Source organism: Haliotis rufescens, unplaced genomic scaffold (assembly GCF_023055435.1).
Source record: "Haliotis rufescens isolate VD_foot unplaced genomic scaffold, xgHalRufe1.0.p SCAF_8, whole genome shotgun sequence".
NCBI classification, from domain to species: domain Eukaryota; kingdom Metazoa; phylum Mollusca; class Gastropoda; order Lepetellida; family Haliotidae; genus Haliotis; species Haliotis rufescens.
The window spans coordinates 24920421-24934112 of NW_025964372.1; the positions used below are offsets into that span (position 1 = coordinate 24920421).

General features: G+C 39.5%; 1 protein-coding gene across 6 annotated transcripts in view; it reads right to left on the minus strand.

The window, feature by feature from the left end:
• Positions 1-13692, minus strand: part of LOC124139282 (FK506-binding protein 15-like) — an 84463-nt gene that overhangs the window by 46380 nt on the left and 24391 nt on the right. For 5 of the 6 annotated variants that reach the window (XM_048389600.1, XM_048389605.1, XM_048389603.1 and 2 more), the window contains exons 12-16: positions 6591-6771; positions 5318-5433; positions 4523-4571; positions 2574-2731; positions 1329-1436 (exon numbers count right to left, since the gene is read on the minus strand). In XM_048389600.1, coding sequence (XP_048245557.1) covers positions 1329-1436; positions 2574-2731; positions 4523-4571; positions 5318-5433; positions 6591-6771 — 612 coding nt within the window. The remainder of the gene's footprint in view (positions 1-1328; positions 1437-2573; positions 2732-4522; positions 4572-5317; positions 5434-6590; positions 6772-13692) is intronic. The other variant, XM_048389601.1, reaches the window with a different exon arrangement.

Consider the following 13692-nt stretch of genomic DNA (forward strand, 5'->3'; position numbering starts at 1 on the left):
GATCACTTTGAAGAGGTAGTGATCTAAGCCTGTCAATAAGACGGTCAACCAGTGGTTGATGGCTTGTACTATAATCCACAGCACTGGAGAATAATGGCCCATAATCAACCAAGTCACAGAGTCTGACACCAAGTCTCCATTAGCTTAGATGTCAAGCATGAGGTCCCTGCATCGGGACCTTACCGTATTCAACGTACCAGTAATAAGCGCCCTGCTCTAATAAGCGCCCACAGCGATATTTGCTAATATATTGGCAAGTGAACAATCCCAATTAGCACCCTTTCCGATTGATCAATGTACACAAGACTTATTTATTTGTGTATAATATGCACTCGCGTGTTATATACACCCTTACTTACGGGCAATTAAATTCTGGAAATTCTGTCATGTATAATACGCACAGACTTTTCTTTTGTATCATTTCAGGCTGTCAGCATAAACCATAAAATTTACGATCTTTCGATTCTTTCACCAAAATTATATTCTAGTAAGAGCCCCCTATTTCTAATTTTGAGAGCGCCCTGGCGCTTATTATGTCGAATACGGTAGGTTCAAATCTGTATGGGTCCTTAATGGCCTGCAGTAAGTTTATGTGTCGATGTATATTGGTCACAATAAGCTGCAAGAGGGCCTGAATAGTTTAGTCATGGTCTGCAACTTCTTTTGTATGTGGGTCCTGAGTGCAGCCAGACAATTTGTTTTCCTTCCAAAACTGCCCGAGGACTGATTCTAACCTGGAATCCCCACAGGCAACAATAACTGATACACACAAGCAGCCTATGAATACGTGACCATTTTTCATGGATAGCAACATCTTTCATTCTTTGTATGACGTTTCTGAAACATTGTACAAAGAATAAAAGAAGTTGCTATACATAAAATACATGTATTCATGTTCTCCCAACTTCTAAGGGGCACGGGTGGCTCAGTCATCTAAGGCGCTGCCACTCGCTGTGCAGAATTGCGTCCCATGGGCAAGCTAGAAACCTATGATTGTGGGTTCGAATCATGGTTCGCCCCGATTATATTTCTAGGTTTGTTAGCACCATACCCGTGCTTGTGGGTTTCACCGAAGTGGTAAACTCTTGAGACCTGAATCACTTCGGGCTTTCCTCCAATATAAAACTGACACGCCGCGATATAACTGTAATACTGTTAAAAGCAGCGTTAAACCCAACTCACGCATTCATTCTCCCAACTTCTAAATGCTTATCAAAGACAATCAGCTTAGTAACACATTGCAACTTATGGAAATTCAGCTAGCCTCTTACAACATTCATTAGGTACTAGGGAGCTGCCCGTTCAGTTCTGATTGTTTAAGATCTTACCTGTACTATCCTAGTGATATTCTGTAGCAGGACGCCAGTCTCCATGGTGGGAGCATGCATGGGCTGAAGTGCTCCTGGCATACCAGCTCCTGGTCCTATAACAGCCACCTGAAAACAGCATCAAATACTTCAAACATGTGCATCCATCCAGCAGTATATGGGTACCCGGCAGAATGACCCCAAGTCCATGCACACCCACAAAATTAAAACGGTTGTTGCTAAATTCCTAAATGTGATTTTGTGGGGAATATATCCAAACTCAAAGAGTAAAAAAAATTGTTTGCTTGTTTGCTTTTTGCTTAATGCCAGACACAGCACTATTCCAGCTATATGATTGCAGCCTGTAAAATAATCAAGTCTAGACCAGCAAACCAATGATTGATTGGAGTGAACGATCCACATCTTCGGGGTATGATAACACACAACCAATCAAGTCATCGCCTCTGATCACTCGATCCATTTGGTTGCCTCTTGTGACCAACATAGGTTGCAGCGGATTAGTTCTGACCTGGGCCCACTTGCACAAAGTGATCTTAGCGCTAAGATGATTGTAACTTCCATACTTTAACATAGGCTTTCGATAGTCTTAGCGCTAAGATCGCTTTGTGCAAGTGGGCCCTGGATTCCCAGAGGGGAGTGTCAGAATGAGAAAACATGGGTTATGATAAATAAATAGGAAGGTTCTTCCTGAAATCAAGATTAAACTTGTCTAGAATCCAGCCTACTTTGTATGATATCATGTTCACAATGATCAGAAGATTACGATCACACCTTATCTTATCTGAAATCAAATTCATGAGTTGGAAGATGCGTTTCTAGAAGCTAGAAGTTTCTAAACGACCAACTTTGTGTAGAATCTAGAATACCTTATCTTCAGATCATGTTCACCATCAGCATGATGAGGACAAAGACAAACAATGACTAACTTTATAAACAATTTGGTCTTCTTTTTCAAAAGCTATTGTGCATGAGTGGGAACACTAACCATTTCTAACTTCTGGTCTACTTGTCTGAGATCTTGTTCACAATAGGGACAAAGACTAACCTTGTTTAGAAAGAAGTCTTCTTTGTCTTCATCTTGAAGACAAAGATGAAGACTAACTTGGAACACAAAAAATAACCTCGTCAAGACGATGGTCTACTTGTCTGAGATCTTGTACATGAACACAGACACTTCCCATGTTTAATATCAGTTCTAGTTTTTAACAGTTTGGAATCTTGTGCACCACAAGAAAGAAGGCTAACCTTATCCAGGATCCTGTCAACTTTGTCTGAGATCTTGCTGACTGACAGTCGTATCTCTGTGTTCTGTTGTCGGGTCTCTGTGAGCAGGACGGGAGCCAGGCTGTCCATGGAGCCTGTGGAGCCGGGCTGAGCTGGCGGAGCCCCTGCAAACAACAACCCTATGTTGAAGGAGAAAGAATTAGTCAGTGCAAAGCAGCATGGTGGTTGGAGGGTTGTCATTGGTTGGAAGGAGGTTACATGGGAATATTTTAGCCAATCACAGTGTTGTGCTTGGGAAGAAGCATTATTTGTTTGAATAATTTAGGATAAGCTGGGTTTCATAATGACATTTGTTTTATGATTTCAAATGCTTTTTAAGGGAGAGATCATGGAGTGAGTATGGGTTAATGACACTGTTAGCAATATTTTGGCAATATTATGGCAGGGGACAACAGAATGGGCTTCACACATTGTACCCAGGTGAGGAATCGAACACAGGCCTTCTGTATGATGAGCGAACGCTTTAACCACAAGGCTACCCCATTGTCCCTTGGGTGAGTGAGTGAGTACGGTTTTACGCCGCTTTTAGCAATATTCTAGCAATATCACGGCGGGGGACACCAGAAATGGGCTTCACACATTGTAGCCATGTCGGGAATCGAACCCAGGTCTTCGGCATGACGAGTGAACGCTTTAACCACTAGGCTACCCGACCACCCCTATTGTCCCTTGGAGAGATCAAGAAGGAACAAATGAGTAAGCCTAGATTTTGTGTGTCAGGGTAACATTAGGTAACCAGGCAATTGAGAGAGATGAAATGTAATGTTGTATCAGCAATATTTCAGCTTTAGAACAGCAAATTATTTATTTAAAAAATGGAGAAAAGAAATTCAAACATCCTTGCATATCATCCCCACAATCAACCTATTCGCTGTGTGAGGTCCCTCTATAAGAACTTCATACGTTTTTCCCTTGCAATTCAAGGCTAGGGAGCTGTTGAAAGTTCGAGACCTTTGCTTATAAGTATGGTGAAGTGGAGGAGAGGTGGTGTGGTGTGGTGGTGGTGTGGTGGAGAGGTGGTGTGGTGGTGTGGCGGTGTGGCGGTGTGGCGGTGTGGTGGAGAGGTGGTGTGGTGGTGTGGTGGTGTGGTGGAGTGGTGGCAAGGTGATATGGTGGTTAGGCTGTGTAGACCATTATTAATAACAGAACCTCAAAGTGATCAGTGATAAACACACAACAACACAATATCATCTTTGCGTAAAACAGAATATCGTCAGCAACAAATAGGGGTAGAAATGATATAAAAACCAGCAAATTGAGATCTATGAATTTTATCTTACAACTTAATATTTTAGTCCCAGACGAATTCTGCAGTAAAATTACCAAAATTCTGTGGCTAAAATTACAAAGTTCTTAGTTTAATTCTGCGGTAAAATCAACCGTTTCCCCCTCAAATATTAATACAAAGTCATATTGTTTCTTTAAAAAATTAAATCTCTTGCATTATGGTAAACATAGTTGATGGGGTCACAATACGACAAGAATTATTTGTTTCAAATTTTGTATTGTAGGATTCATGATTTGTTTGTTTGAATCACATGTTAAATGTTTGGGCATCATTTGAGAGCAATATTCGATAGAAAAGCTTGAAAAATAATGAAAACCAGTGAACTGATTGATCAAAAAAGGCAAATTCTGCAAATTTTAGGCAATTCCGTGGTTGAATTTACATTTTCTGCAATTGTTCTGTAAATTTCAGAAGTGCAGAATTCATCTGTGACTAATATTTAGTTTCTAACACCCTGAGGTCTGTTTTAGTAAAGAAGAGTTAGATGTGTACAATATCAACAGAAGGTGCTTGATGCTTGAACTCAAAACATGGGGGAACAATGTGAGTCTGATAGTCAGCTATCCCTTGGCCCGGTCATACAGGTGCTATTCATCATGCTGAGTATGGGGGACCAGTGTACCTGGGTATGGCTGCTGCACTCCTGCCTGGTACGCTGGGGGCTGGAATGCCTGGAACAGAGAGGGAAGTTGTTTTATACTGCGGCAATATTCCATCAATCATGTTAAGAGACCTGTTCCAATAAGTGGCCCCTGACCAACTTCTAGCCCAATCTGTATGTAAGCTTTATCAGGTTCAACACTATCATTGAACCCGACAAGACACATATTTTCTTGTGTATATTACAACTTATTAACTGAAAACAGAAGTGTAGGAAGGAAATATGATTACCTAGAAACTAGTTTAAAAATTTCAGGCTTGATGACTTGGTTGATGCATGTCATCGATCCCAATTGAGTGCATGGATGCTCATGATATCAATCACTGGATTGTCTGGTCCAGACTCGATTATTTTACAGACCGGCGTCATATAGCTGTAATATTGCTGAGTGCGGTAAACAAACGAACCAAGTATCAAAATTGTTTAGTTTCATTGACTTTTGAAATAAGTTTTTCACTACCGTTCATCTCTGACAACAAATTTAAATAGATGTATATGGTTTAATAACCCCCCACACCCTCCACCCTTTGTCAATTTTCTAAGTGCATGGCATGCATAATACAGTGAATCATGTTCATCCAGCAGCAAATGGGTACCCGGTAGGATGAGATGTTGTACTTGTATACGCCCCCGGGAGTTTAGAATGTAAATAAAATGTTCAATGATCCCTTAACAAGGTAAAAATCTTAAACCAGAGCTTGTGGCAGTAGACCTATACAAACTTACATATCAATATCATTTTGAAAGTTGACTTACAGACATGTTTGCCGCCTGTTGTTGCTGCTGCATTGCTAGCATTGCTGCTTGCTGTTGCTGTTGCTGGAGAAGGTTGGTGGGTTGGAAGACTGCTAGTTGCTGGGCCCCAGGTAGATCTGTAATAGGTGAGGTGAAATGGGGTTTAACGTTGCGTCCAAGATTATTGCACTTATATAGCGACGTGCATGCACGTGTATGTGTGTGTGTGTGGCTGCTTGTACTAGTCCGGACTGATGCCAATTAAGAGTGCTAGCACACTGAGAAACCATGCCGCAGTTTAACATGAATACCCCACTCAGACACAGCATACTGACTCCGAGCCGACCAGTCCTTGTTTTAGCCCCTTAATGCCGAGCGCCAGACAGGGTAACAACAAGTACCATCTTTTAACGTCTTTTGGTATGACTCAGCTGGGGATCGAACCCTGGCCCTTCCGCTCTCTGGGCGGACGCTCTACCATTAGACCACGGAGGCGGTCAGATCTGTTATAGGAGTTCAAACAGTACTCCTACACACTGATGTTTAGGAGGTAATAGGCATCATCCCAGAACACCAATACCACGTGCCTCATTTCATAATGTGTTTTTTGTTCCTGTATGCAGACTTGGTCCATTTATTTACTCCTTCTTAATTAATTATTAGTTTTACAGATTTTTCCCTCAAATCATTTGGCTGGTGGTAAAAAACAAACAAAACTAACTCATAAAAACACGTCTTTTACAAAATTAACTCTTCAATCAACCTCAGCTGAAATACAGAAAAAGTGAATGAAAAGAAAGTGAAGGATATCCTATTACCACATTATTCTACTTTCATTTTTGTCAATACTAAAATAAGTAACAGACTTACAACAGGAAGAAAACAAAAGTTTTCTAAATTTCTATTTTTATTTTCATTTGCATTTGTGAAATTTAGGGACTCAATCGGTAAAACAATTATGAAAATATAACACCTTCTTAAGAAAGGCAAATACAAATGAAAAAGATCCCCCCCCCTCTAAAAAAAGTATAATGGTACTGCCAGTTACATGTTTGTCATTTTACAGCTCTATGATGGCAGCCTGTAGATAATCATGTCTGGACCAGACATTCCAGTGACTGACATCACCAGCATCGATCTACACAATATATGATGACATGTAATGTATAAACCAAGCCACCAAGATAGACCACTGATCCATTTGGTCACCTCTAACGACCACCATAGGTTGCTAGGGACCAATTCTAACCCGGAATCCCTCCGGGGACCAGTCAGTTCCCAGCATGGTGCTTACTTTGTACAAATGCTGGTTGTCCTGGAAGCTGCTGCCCCATCATGGCTTGTGGCTGGATGATGGGCGTGGCCATGGTGGGCTGGGCCTGGGGCACAGGGTGAGCTGCAGGCTTAGAGGCTAATACTGGTTTTGATTGGGCTATAGGCTTGGGGCTCTCTTCATGGACCGGCTGAGGAGATTCCTGGAAGGAAAGTAAAAGTTTGTATGAAACGTAATAAACATTTATTAAATTTTCCCTTTGATGCTTAATGCTGCAGTCAGCAATATTTAAGCTATATCACAGCAGCGTGTAAATAGTCAAGTTTGGACCAGACAAACCAGTAATTTTATGAGCAATGTCGCAGTCCATGGAGGTACAATGACACACAATCAATGGGTGAGTGAGTCAATTTTATGTTGCTTTTAGCAATATTCCAGCAATATCACGGCGGGGGACACCAGAAAAGGGCTTCACACTATACACCCATTTTGGGAAAAATACCCGCATCTTTGGCATGATGAGGGAACGCCTTAACCACCAGGCTACCCACCACCCTGACATGCAATAAACCAAGTCACCTGACCACATGGTAAACTTAGTTACGATTAGCTAGTCTTACCTGAAAGAGTGAGTATGGTTTGATGACGCTTTTAGCAATATTCCAGCAATATCATGGCAGCGGACACCAGACAAGGACTTCACAACTCACATATGAATATGCATGAATTTCGCTAAAAAGGCTTGTGCTTGAGCACTGTAATATCAACACTTGTTTTAATTACGATAGAACAGCATTGTTTCTTTTGAACTTGACTCAAACCGAAGTTTCGGTGGCCAATACATGTAGGGTATTTACTGTAATAGAATGATGACCTTATTGGATATTCACTGTTAATCATGGATGTAGGTTGAAAGTGTTCTGACCATGGTTGACTAAAAATTCTGATGATCATTGAGTGAGTGAATATTGTTTTCCATGGCAGCAATGTTATCAAGCTATAAATGTCGGCCTTGTGATGTAACAATACAGTAATACAGTACTGTATCCCGATACGAGGCCCATGTATCGCGATACAGTAAACTACGTTTATAACGAACACGTTTATAACAAACTGACTGATATAACAAACTTATTTTTTAGTCCCGACCATTTGTTGTTTATATGCTGTATGTATGCTTATAACGAACTACGGTTATTACGAACTAAACCTAGTGGTCCCCTCAAGTTCGTTATAACCGTAGTTTACTGTACATACCACTAGGGCTGGCAATCAATATAGATCATAGAGATCGATTATCGTTAACTAAATATCCATCAAGTATAGATAAATATCGGAGAAGCAGCTTTGAGCATGTTGAGCAAATATTCAAAAAGCTGAGAGAGAAAACAACATGTTTCTCATCACCTAACACATTCATGCATGGATTTCTTTGTGGATATTTAAGATATAACAATATCATTTGCTTTCCTTCTTTGTCAAAAACATGTCTGCTTCGGGTAATTAAAACTTTATTCCATCATAATAGTTTATGTAAGATAGTATCGATGACATTTTTTTCATTTCAATAATCGTTACCATTTCTTCCCATCAACGATAATTCCAGTTATGGATCTTTTTAGCCAGCCTTCCATCATGCACATACGATACATTACATTGTAACTTATATTGGTGTAAAATCATGTGAATAATAACAGAAACTGTTTAACCACCAGCTTATGCAGATTCTCTAGTATTTTCCTGTATAAAATTTATAGTGCCCACTAGCCTATATGTTCCTGCCCTATGATATACCCAGAGCTCCAGATAAGCTGCGTATCTGCGTAAAATATGTATAAAAAATGCAGAAATACACAGTAAAATAAAATCCAAGCGTATCATATACGCAACGAACATTACAGATTTTCTACAAAAATAAAACTTGTGCGTATCATCAAAATATTGTGAAGTAACCCTGCGTATTCGATTAGCAAATCAGCAACGTATTTTGAAATTATAAACAGACATTCCGTCAAACTTGCCAAACTTCACGGGGACAGTTACATCATGATCATTTGCCATCACACTTTCTTGTGGAAGTATCATGGTATTTTTGAGTCCTATAAAGCTCTCGAACCCACACGACACTAGTTTGCAGGGACTAGATGAATAGTGTTTTGTAAATATTTAACTTAAATACCCACATGTGTACAAACTAGTGGGTAAAAGAAATTTGAATACCCAAATAGAATTACTGATACCCACTGATTTTGAAATGCATGGGTAAAATACCCACAAAACCAAGAGCTTATCTGGAGCTCTGTATACCATCTTCGATTGCTGAAATTTAAAAACAGGGTTGTGATTCATCTGAAGAAAGAAGGAAGATCAACTAATAGAAGTACTGTATCGGACTACGAATCGTATCGCACCATAGTATTGGGATACATATCATATCGCAACCCCACCGTATAATTACAGCTCTATGGTGGCTTAAAAAACAAAAAAAACATGTCTGGGCGAGATAAATCCAGGTGTTGATAGAACAAGCAGAAACCCATACCATTATAACATGATGACACAATTATCAAGAAACATGAAAATGTTTTACTTTATTTTTTTGTCAGGTTGAAACTGCTAACATGAGTTTTCCATTGTAGGTTGTGACAATTATTCACTTAGAACAGTGGTTTGAATCATAAGTAGCTCCATCTTGTAGATATAAAACTGTTAGCCCCCAAACATTTCTAGACAAGGCTTGTGGCCGTCTACATTCCCAGCGGTAGAAATTGGCACTAGTTCTGTAGTCAATGCCAGAGAGCCGTGACACACAATCAGTGGGTGAGTGAGTATGGTTTTATGTCGCTTTTAGCAATATTCCAGCAATATCACGGCTGGGGACACCAGAAAAGGGCTTAACACAATATACCCATTTGGGTAGAAATTGGCACAAGTTCTGTAGTCCATGCCATACAGCCTAATTTTTAAGGTATCATAAGGACTAGTGGAAATTTGCCATTATTAAAGGTTTTGCTGTATGTTATCATTATAAGGACAAGTGGACTAAAACAGTTAGTTTCTATCGCTGATTCCACTAGCTCTTTGAACATTTTACTGGCCACACTCTGGTATTCATGTTAAACTATCATAACACTACACTGACAGAGCATCAAAGCTCACACTGTGAAGATTGGCCGTCATTATATAACTCCATCTCGAAGCTTTGAATTACTCTGACATGAATGTCTGTCAAATTGGGATGAGACAAAGCTACGTTCCACTAGCCTTTTAAACATTTCACTAGCCACAGGCTAGCATTCATATCAAAGCAAAAATGCATCAAAGTCCACCAAACACATACTGTGAAGATTGGCCGTCATTATCAAAATACACTTGACAATACAACAGACAATCTATCTCCTGACTCCATTCATAGCCTAGAAATAACAGAGATAAACCCATTGACTGATACATTCTGTAAAGCTGCCCTATATACATCCACATGGAAAATCATATTGATATTCAATATTTCTGAGATATATTTTATTCCCTAAACGAACTGTAAATCAGGATGAAAGGAAAATATTTTTCAGATCCGATATTCTTTTCGGCCTCAATATGCATCAACACAGGTACCCTGGTCTAACTTAATCATCACATGTGTAATTACACAGTTACAAGACTGATCAATCTGTCAATCCACACTATCCACTTCATCATAATAATTAATCACTATTGGTCATTAATAATTTCATAAGATCCCAGTTACTTGTGCCTTTAACTATATGTGAAATGAAGCATGGATACGCAATACATACACGTTCAATGATAATTTCTGGTTAAAAGAAAACTACCTACTTTCCTTGACACAAAACCACAGAGCTTCCCTGATCACATGCATCATTGTAATCTTGTCACATGCCTCCAGTAGTAACATACACTCCCTGCAGCATCTCCCTGCAACCTGATATCATACAGTACGGTCACCATCTTCCTGAGGCAAGGGAGTTAACTGACTATAAAAGTCCAGTTTCCACCCTTGCTGAACTAGCTGGAATAATGGCGTTACATATTGACTGGACTAACGAGTCATGCCGAGTCATCGCCATACTGTTCGGAAACTTCAGTGCAGATTTCAGTCACTTGCCATCTTCCCGAGGCAAGAGAGTTAACTGACTATAAAAGTCCAGTTTCTACCCTTGCCGAGCTAGGATGGTATTATGGAGATACATTTTGGTTGGACTCACGAGTCTATGCATAGTCCGAACAAAATCGCGCAACAAAATCGAAATCCGGTCAGTAAACTGTCGTGTAGATTTCGGTTGATTGCAGGATTTGCAAAGATGTGCACCGCCAACTCGTTGTCAACAAATATATTCCAAATCTTTCCATGTTTTTAATCAAGGTGCTCACTCAATTTGATGCACTTCGCGATGTAAGACCCGTTTTATAACACTATACAACTTGATTATGGATGAGATCGTCTTGACTGGGCGCTGCCATTTTGTTTGATACAAACGTAAGTGATACGAGAGTTGGAATCTGATTGGTCCATAGGAGAGGCTCACAAGGGACATGACTCGTAATAACCACTGGTGGCACTAGGATCGAGCCCAGGAATTACAGCCTAGTTCGGCAAGGGTTGAAACTGGACTTTTAAAGTCAGTTAACTCCCTTGCTTCGGGAAGATGGTCAATTGCAGGATTAGCAGAGCGTGTGTTCCCTCAACTGGGTGTCCACAGATATTTTCCAAATCTTTTCACGTTATTATTCGAGGTGATAAAGTGACCAGATGCACTTTGCGAGGTAAGACCTGTTTTATTACAGTAAAGATCATGATTATCGATCAGATTGTCTTGACAGGGCGCCACCATTTTGTTTGAAGCAAATGCCAGTGATATGAGAGGAAGAATCTGATTGGTCAGGAAGGACATAGAAGGGACTTAACTCGTGGGTACAATCGAGCCACGAATTTCCAGCCTAGTTCGGCAAGGGTGGAAACTTGGCTCATATAGTCAGTGAACTCCCTTGCTTTCGGGAAGATGTATGTTCATAGAAGGTTAATTGCTAAATATGTTTCTTCTTCCTCATGATGCCTGCACCTAAAACTATAACTGACCCTTATGTTTTTATTAAATTATTATTAAAAAATTAAATTTTCAACTCAAATTAATATTTTCTTCACTAGATTTTGACTTTTAGCTTATGCCATGGCACTCAGACATTGTGTCAGACTTGTAGGAAACCAAGGCCGAAATTGATTATGAACGTTCACACATACACAAAGTAATAACTTATTGTGCTAAAGCACATAAGAATTATGTTTACACTAGGGCTGGGACGAGTCCAAATTTACTACCCAGGTACCCATCCCCCTATCAGCCGACCGTACCCGGGTACCCACTGTAGGTCTCAGGAGATGTCTCAAAATGTCCGATTGGGAACATTTTTAGCATAGCCCTGGCAACACATATTTAGATACATGTATTAAACAATCTGGTCATTCATACACTAAAGTTGAATTAAGTTATATCTTGTTTCAACCATATGAAAAATCAGAAGGAATGGGTGCATGGTCAGAAAGAAATGCAAACATTAGTGACTTGTAGTGTAACCATAGAGTACTAGATCATTTTTGTCAATAAACAATATATCACTTGACTAACCACGGGTCCGGGTAATCCTGTTGGTACCCAGCTCCTACTCAGTACACACCTGACCTGGGTACCCGAGTTACCCGTCCCAGCCCCAGTTTACATAATCATACAGGTTACATACAAGGAATATTTTTTAAATGCCTCACCACTACCCAGACAATTTTGAAAAAGTAATTAGAAACAAGACTATTTTAAATGGCCTTATCTGTACTGTGTGAGACACAAGTTTTACAAACCAAAGAGCTTGGGTAAGTCAAAACAAAAGGCTATATAAATCTGTGAAGCTCAATTTTTTATACCGTATTCGACATTATAAGTGCCCCGCTCTAATAAGCGCCCACAGCGATATTTGCTAATATATTGGCTCGTGAACAATCCCAATTAGCACCCTTTCCGATTGATCAATGTACACAATACTTATTTATTCGCGTATAATACGCACTCGTGTGTTATATGCACCCTTAATTATGGGCAATTAAATTCTGGAAAAATATATCTCTTGTATATAAACATTTCAGGCTGTCAGCATTAACCATGAAATTTATCTTTCAACTCTGTTTTTTTCGACAAAATAATATTCTAATAAGAGCCCCCTATTTCTTATTTTGAGAGCGCCCTGGGCGCTTATTACGTCGAATACGGTATCTTATTAGCAAAAAGCCCACATATACCGTTATCCTATCTGGTGACTAGGGAAGTGCAATGTCATCACAACTGTAACCCACATCTTCTGAACCGACATGCGATCCTCTTAATCTCGAGATAACCCCAGGTCAGAGGTGTGGATGATACTATACAATTACACACTTTATAAAAGGTCAACACCTGTTTTTATGGGCATGAAAAAAACCAATATCGACCTCGTCCAAAAAAACATGTATTGACGTCATATAGTCTATAATTGTTTTATCATATAAAAAAGAGACAAAATTCAAACAAACGGAGCATCTCATTGGCTTATGTTTGGGGAATATCACTTCCAGGTCATTCCAACTGAAGGCAATACAGTGAAATTAAGAGATCTGACTTGATATCAATACACATTTTGGTTGAATGAATTCCTTTTATTATATAAAGCAAAGGACCAGAAAATCCAGTGACTGACATCATGAGCAATGATCGACGCAAATGGGATACGATGACATGCATCAACCAAGTCAGCAAGTCTGACTGCCAGATCCCGTTAGTCGCCATAATCATATTGAAATGTATGACCCTAAATATTTTTTGATACTTTTGTTTATATTTTTTAAATTTTCAAAACACGAAACTACTTTTTAAGTCGCAAATACATGGGTTGGTGAACCATCCCTGTGTGTTAGGTAGGGAGAATTTATGTTTAAAGGTTTTACATTTGTAATGAAATAATTTCATTTTCCGGTAGACAAAAGTATATAATAAATAGGATATTCCATATGTCTGGTGAAATATAGAGAATCTCACCCGAATGTCTTTTGATATCAAATATATCAACACGAGTTGATAAA